Here is a 7,846-nt window from a genome sequence, read left to right on the forward strand (position 1 = left end):
TATTCTCCTGATTCCAAACACAACTATATACTAATCTCTCTTCCTTCCCACTCTTATGGAAGAGAAACTGTCCTCCTCCCAAGAGAGATTAATTACCTTTACTTTAGATCTCATCTCAGGAATCATCTATCAATTATCCATTCTGTCTCATATACATTCAAGCTCTACACCTCAAATGAATTCTTTTTAAAAAAATTTTTAATTTAAATTCAACTGAATTAACATATACTGTATTATCAGTTTCAGAGTTAGAATTTAGTGATTTTTAAGCACACTTATATCTCTCCAATTTAAACAAATAAAACCAAATGAACTTCATTTGACTCCCCTACTTCCTTCAGGGCCAAATTTCTCCAATAAAGCTGTTTCAATTGTCTCATATCTTACTCAAGATAATCTGACTTCCATCTGTCTCCCTATCAAAACAACACTCACTACAGTCAATTAGCTCTCCTGTGTTGCTATATTCTGATTTCTCATAGGCTTCAAAATTTGCCATGCTCCTTCTGAAACAATTTCTTCTCAGATTCTGAAAACTCTCATTTTCCTCTTACTCTTCTGGCCATTTTTTTGGGGGGGAGGGGCCTCCTTATAGGCTCATTCCTTATTCTTGACTCGCCATGGTTTCAACAAAGAAGTTATCTTCCATCTGCAGATAATCACAAATTAACACTTAAATTTTATTTATTTTTATTTTTATTTTTTAAGATTATTTATTTATTTATTTGACAGAGCGAGAGCAGGAACACAAGCAGGGGGAGTGGGAGAGGGAGAAGCAGGCTTCCCTTGGGGCAGGGAGCCCAATGCGGGGCTCGATCCCAGAACTCTGGGATCATGACCTGAGCCGAAGGCAGAGGCTTAACCATCTGAGCCACCCAGGCGCCCCACACTTTAATTTTTTTTAAAGATTTTATTTATTTGAGAGACAGAGAGAGAGTGAGTGCGTGCGTGCACACACACAAGTGGGAGGAAAGGGAAAAGGGAGAGGGAAACAGACTCCCATGAGCAGGGAGCCTTACATGGGGCTCCAACCCAGGACCCCAGGATCATGACCTGAGCCGAAGGCAGACACTTAACTGACTGAGCCACCCAGGTGCCCTTTTTTTCCTTTTTTAAAAAGATTTATTTATTTTAGAGAGAGAAAGCGGGAGGAGGGGCAGAGGGAGAGGGAGAGAGATAATCTTAAGCAGACTCTCCACTGAGCTCAAGCCCGACAAGGGACTTGATCTCAGGACTGTGAGATCGTGACCTGAGTCAAAATCCAGAGTCACATGCTTAACCTACTGAGCCACCCAGGTGCCCCTAAAATAAAATTTTTTAAAAAAGATTTTATTTATTCATTTGAGAGAGAGACAGAGCACATGAGCAGGGGGGAGAGGAAGAGGGAGAAAGAAAGGCAGACTCCCCGCTGAGCTGGGAGCCCGATGTGGGGCTCGATCCCAGGACCTGGAGATCATGACCTGAGCCAAAGGCAGACGCTTAACCATATGAGCCACCCAGGCGCGCCTCCCCCACCGCAAATTTTTTTAAGTAAACTCTACCACCAACATGGGGCTCGAACTCACAACCCTGAGATCAAGAGTTGCACAAGGTATGACTGAGCCAGCCAGGTGCCCCACGAATTTACACTTTTAACCTGTAACTCTCCAGACCTGTCAATTCACCATATGTACCTTAATGTCTCATGGGCACTGTAAACTGAACATATCTAAAATACAAACTATAATCCTTTCCTCAAAGCCTTGATCCTTTTCCAGTATCTCCTAGTGTCACCATCTACCTAGTTATGCATTCTAGAATCCTAGAGGTCACAACCGAAAACTTGTATCGAATCCCTCAGCATCCAGTCAACCATCACTATCATAATAGCAACAAAAATAGCCAACATTTATTGTGAACTTATCAGATCCTGTTTCAAGTTATCTTAATTTGGTTATCTAATTTAGTCATCACACCCACATGTGGAAGTTATCACCAAGTGCTGTCAATTTTACCTCCTAAATTTCTTGAATATGTCACCTTTTCTTCATTGCTACTGCTGCTACCACCTTAGTTCAAGGGACCATCTCACTGAGCTACTGAACAACTTCCTGTTTGGTTTGCCAACAACCACTCTGAGAACTCCCTCATTTGCCACAGATCAGGAACTATCTTTTTCAAAAGAAAAACAAATACCTGCAGATCCCTCCTCTCTCTCTCTCCCCCTTTTTCTCTCGCACAACACACATCTGAAGGGGTTTTAGAATAAAGGCAAATCCTCCTAACTTGACTTAGGAGGCTGTGCATGGGCAGGTCTCTAGCTACTTCTCCAGTTTCATATTACACCATCCTCCCCCTTATGTTCTGTGCTCCAGTCATACTGGCCTTTAATCAGCCTCCTGAACTTGCCATTCTATGGTAAGTAGGTCTCTGACTCAGGGCCTCTGCATCTGCTGTTCATTGACCTAAGAAGCTCTTCCTTAAGGTGCCTAATTAACACGTACTCTTATTTCAGCTCTCAGGCCATTTACCAGTTCCTTGGGAAAATCTTCCTGATTTGATGGTCAAATCATCCAATCATACCCCTCACTGTATCACGTTCTTCTCTTTAATAATACCTACCACTGTTGCAATTTTACATTTCTTTTCTGTGACTGCTTGACTAATGTCTCACTCTCCTACTAGACTAAAACTACATGAGAGTAAGGACTGTCTGGTTTTGCTCATCACTGCAACTATAGAATCTAGCAAAACGCCTAGCATGCAGTGGGTCTCAGTAAGTATTCATCCAAATGGATGAGTTAGAAAGCCAAACTGAGCTAGAGGAGTAAGTCAACAATGAGCCAAAAAAAGGGGGGGGGGAAGCAGTGAATCTACCCATCCTCTGGTTTTAATAGCGGGGAGAGAGTTATTATTTATAGAGGAATGTTGAGATTAAGAATAGGTGGACTGGTTTGGATGGTTGGTTTAAAAGCTAGAGAAATTAAAACATGCCTAAATGCTAGACTCAGGTAGAGAAGGAGAAGTTAAAGATGCTCAACAGAGATGGAATAACCAACAATATAACTTTTCTGACTAGGCTAATACTGAGGGAGCCAAAGCCCAAGGGAAAGTACTGGCTTTAGATGGAAAGGAGGCAGCTTCTTCACTGTAGCAAAATTAAAAACTGTCAAAATAGGTGTATAGATATGGTGGTGGAAATTTAAAAGTTAGATAGTACCAAAATAATGTCTTTTATTTATTTATGATATCAAAAGGGGGTGATCTATTGAAAGTGAAGATACAGAGACAGGACTCATTTTAGAGGAAAACAGTAAAATAATGGAGATCACCAGTACTGACAGCTGAGTTGAAATCAGGACTTACCTGGCAAAGAACTGCCCAGTAATGGGATATTTTCCAGCTGTGCTTGGAAACCTTGCACAAAAAAGGTAAATAGTCATCGATGCTTTTTACCAGACGGATGTGAAAAAAGAATGGAAGGTCAAGAAAGCCTGGGGCATTGGAAAGGGAGTGAAGAGAGATGATTATCTCCTAAACTGGACAGACAAAAGGAGAAGACAGCAGAGAGTTAAAAATAGGAAGGTCTGGATGATGGGAGATGACAATGAGAGCTGTTGGCGGAATTAAATGAGACAAAGCATGTAAAACACATTGCACAATGGCTGGTAGAAAAGAAATGCTCAAGAAGTGTTTCTGTTACTGAGGATTTAATGCAGAGGGTACAGATTATTCACAAGAGACCCTAAAGATTAATGACTAGTAGTAACTTACAATCTTGAAGAGGTGAGTGTACAGAAGTTGATTCATTTTTAGTTAGTAAGCCCAGCTGACTGCTCAGCATCCATTCCTTAAATCAGTTTTGGTTCTCTCACATAATTCTCAGTAGGTCTTTAACATAAGCTTCTAAATTCTAATTATGCTTTAATTCACTTAACACAAAGAAACTGTAAACTGTAGTGGTACTAAGGAAGGTCTCAAAACATATCCCTAAAATGTTAAGGGTCTCCTAGACTTCATTAACACAAGAGCAAAAGCAATTAGATATGAGCAGTAGTGACTATGACCTAGCCCTGCTTTGTAGAGCTCCTCTGTAGGGTATCAAGTAATAAAATTAATCTAAACAAAAAGTTAGGAAAATAAAGAGGTGCTCAACCTAATTAAATAAGATGCTACTATATACCCATTAGAATGGCTAACATTATAAAGACTGACAATACCAAGTGTTGATAAGGAGGTAGAGTAAAAACCTAATACATGGCTGGCATGAGCATAAACTGGCACAACCTTGGAAACTGTAGGACAGTATCTATTAAAGCTGAGTGTAGCATAATCTATGACTCCACAACTCCACTCTTAGGTATTTCCCAACAGAAATGCATACATGTGCACATCTAAAGACATGTACAAAATATACAAAAATGTTCAAAGTAGTACTATTCTTCATAGTGCTAAACTAGAAATAATTCAAATGTCCATAATGATAGAATGGATAAACTGTGGTATATTTCTACAATGAATACTAAATACAATGAGGATGTACTAGAGCTACATAGAACATCATCATAAATCTCACAAAAATAATGTTAAGCTTTCTGAAACCAAGACTCAGGAGTATATACTGTATGATTCCATTTATATACATTTTAAAACAGGAAAAAACAAATCTATGGTGATAGAAGTTAAAACAGTGGTTACCTTTGGGGGGTGGCTAGTGATTGAGAAGAGTGTAAAGGGGGACCTCTAGTGTACTCTTCATGTTCTTTTTCTTGTTGGCAGTGGTATGTCTATTTTGTAATAATTCATTGAGATGCATGTTTATGATTTGTATCCTTTAATGAATCCTATACTTCATTGGAAAGCTGACTTTAAAAACAAAAGGCTAGAAATGACTGCAAGGATGATGAAGGAAAAGGCTCCATAAGAAGCTGAGGCTGCTGGCTCTGAAGAACCCCCGCTGGCCCACTATGTATGGAGTTGGTTGCTAGGCTGGCGAGAGATGAAATGACCTAAATCATATTTATCTAAGATCACAAAACTAATTAACGGTAGAGCAGGAACTGGAATTCAGACATTCTAATTTCACCGCATTCTCAACTTCCTGTAAGAATGTTTCTGGGTATGTACAGAGGGGTCCTTGTCATCCAGGCACTCATTATTCTGATCCCCAAAGTAATGAGGTCATATGGGGAAGCAAAAATAGTCACAACATAATATTCACTAAAGAACAAGAACACTTATAAAATTGGTTCTCACTCAAACATTCTTCCGCTGGCCCAGATGGGTTTCTATTTCTGCTAATTCCCATCAACTGCCCTTGTCAGTCATTCTTGGCGAGTCTCTCTTGTGTTAAGATGTTATACAGAACAATACGAGTACAACGTAAATCAACTGCAGAGTGAAACTGCACATCTTGCAAAAGATGCAGGATTCCATGAAGTTGGTAAAAGTTCTATTGGAGAATACCCGAATAACATGTAAAGCCATTGACAAAGAGAGAATCTAACAGATTAAGGTCAGTTAACCACTGTGGAAGAGATCCCTGGTTGTTCCACCCAGCATCTATTTTCCCCTTCCTACTAAGTAACAGTAACAGCATCCTGATTGTTCAGTTAACTTTATTTCTAGCTTAACAGTAAATAAACAGATGTTAATATAGTCTAAAGCTGAGTCTAAGGACGGGATATGAATCAATTTTTAAACCCAAAGAGCTGAACATACAGTTTCAGAAAAATCCCCTCTTCCTCAAGTAAACAACTGATACTGCAACCCAGCTGCACCCTATCTACATAAGGAATGAGGCAATGCTTCACCATGCTGGCGTTCATAGACAAAACCACATATCTAGGGGGAGTGAGAGGGCTGTTGGAAACAAATTTGAGCACTGGTGAAGGCGGTTCACCCTTTATAAGCAGACACTTGTTAAATGCACCAGTAATATGAAGTCACTGGTGGTGTAAATATAAAAAGGTTTACACGAAAGGAACTTGAATGTATACATGGAAATAGATACATGAAAGTAAGTTACACATAATACTGAATTCAGACGTTCACAGCTACTTCAGCACAAAAGCCAGGAAAGATTTAAAGGCATTCGGACAGGTATCTACTGCATTCACGCACCACGCCAGGAGCTGATGAACAAAGACGATCCCGGCAGTCAGAGTTTGCTTAAAGAAACCAGAAGCTAGTATCTTCATACAAATCTTAAATTCCTGTACTGTTTTCCATATTCTCATCAGAACCACTAGATAAGCAAACGAGGTTTTGCTATTATTCATACATCCTGCTTTTGTCTTCTTTAAAAACAGAACCACGGTTACAAAACAGAAACATTCCCGCATCTCCTTAGATGCGTATTTTTTAGAATAAAGCTTACGGAATAAAAAAAGTAACCAAGTGGCTTTTCTATGCTCTTTGGTATAAGATGTTATGGAATTAAAAAAAAACAAAACAAAAAACCTCTCTAGTCTACATTCTCCGTGTTAAAATCCATTCTTTTCATAACCCACCTTTCGCCGACGTGAAGACTTTCATTAATGCGCCACACATCAAAGACAGAACAAAGGGCTCGTCTTAATAACAGAGGCGCACAGGGGCCTTAAAAGACTGCGCGGCATTCATCGGTGACTGTTTCTGCTCTAAATTAACACGCACAGGAGGATCTGTCTTCAACTAGCTCCACCCGGCTAACGCAGAGGAGGGGCGGGGATCGTTATTTAGAGCAGCTGACTTCAGGCCAGCACCGCTGCTCCCCTCTCTGGAGGCTTCGGCTTGGGCTGTGCCAATGGGCTTCTTCGCACAAGATCTCACGACACCTTAAAGCGGCTCGCCAGTGGAGGGATCCTCGCCTCACAAAGGGATAACTAGGGCAGAGCTGTTACACAACCGAGACGCGACGCCGAACGCCAGCCCGGGGAGTCCCCCAGGAGTGTGACCTGGGAGCCCCAGCATCCGCAGACGCGGCGACGCGGCTGCTCGAGAACGGTTTAACGCGCGACCCTCCACTGAACAGCAGCTTGACCAGCGTGCGAAAATGGGAGGAAGGGCGAGGACCGAGGAAGAGCCGCGAGCCACCGGGCGCGGTTTCGGCCCAGGGAGCCAGGGGCGCGAGTCCCGGACCCCCTCCCCCCTGGCGTCCGTCGCTCCCACAAAGGCGGTACCTGTTTCCGCATGTTATTCATGACGCCCATGAAGCCCGCCAACAATTTAGCTTCTTCTCGAGCAGCAAGTTTCTTCTCGGTCTTCTTCTTGCTGCTCTTCTCCACCCCGGAGGCTGCCATCCTCCGTCAGCTCGGTTCACGCCCGGGGCTGGCCGGGCCGAGCGAGGGCTTGCACGCGCCGGGCACGCTGGGGCTTCTGTTTACCAAACAGCGCGGCCGGGACTCGGCTGCAGCGCCCTGCTGCCGGCGCGGCCACTGCGGAAGGACAAGGCCTGGCGGCCCCCTCAGACACTCACCGGGAGGCGACGTCGCGGGCTCGGCGGCGTCCCGACAGAACCGGAGCCGGGCCGGGGAGTCTGCGCACTTCGCTCGCGGGGGCGGGCGCGCGCTGAAGGGAGCAGGGGGCGAGGCCTGCGCGTCACAGCGGCGCGCCGCTCCCAGCGACGGGGTGCGGGCCGGCTGCCTTTGTCGCCGCCGGCCGCCGGCGCGTTTTCGCTTCCAGCCGCTGCAGGGGCGTGCGTGCCCTTCCGTTCCCCCGAGTCAGGTTTCACAAATTTAGATTATGGGGTGAGGTTTTCTTTTTTGGGATAGGTAGGCGGTACCTCCTGTCGGTGTAAGCGCCATAGGAACCGGGTTGGCGTTCTCCTCCCTGCAGCATCACAGACTGGCAAACTGTAGACGCTCAACATATATATATATATATA

At 43.6% G+C, this 7,846-nt stretch overlaps 1 protein-coding gene across 6 annotated transcripts in view; it reads right to left on the reverse strand.

Annotated features, from left to right (window-relative positions):
- KLHL7 (kelch like family member 7) overlaps positions 1-7,562 on the reverse strand; it is a 69,296-nt gene extending 61,734 nt beyond the window's left edge. For 2 of the 6 annotated variants that reach the window (XM_045864577.3, XM_045864580.3), the window contains exon 1: positions 7,143-7,511. In XM_045864577.3, coding sequence (XP_045720533.1) covers positions 7,143-7,262 — 120 coding nt within the window. In that variant the 5' untranslated portion in view covers positions 7,263-7,511. Of the gene's footprint in view, positions 1-6,491; positions 6,746-7,142 lie in introns of those variants that run through there. The other 4 variants (XM_064575172.1, XM_064575171.1, XM_045864578.3 and 1 more) reach the window with 3 other exon arrangements.
- Between the last annotated feature and the right edge of the window lie 284 nt (positions 7,563-7,846).

The sequence above is a fragment of the Mirounga angustirostris genome, unplaced genomic scaffold, assembly GCF_029215605.1.
Source record: "Mirounga angustirostris isolate CCGP_5_RB_7025 unplaced genomic scaffold, mMirAng1.0.hap1 SCAF_12, whole genome shotgun sequence".
Taxonomy (NCBI): domain Eukaryota; kingdom Metazoa; phylum Chordata; class Mammalia; order Carnivora; family Phocidae; genus Mirounga; species Mirounga angustirostris.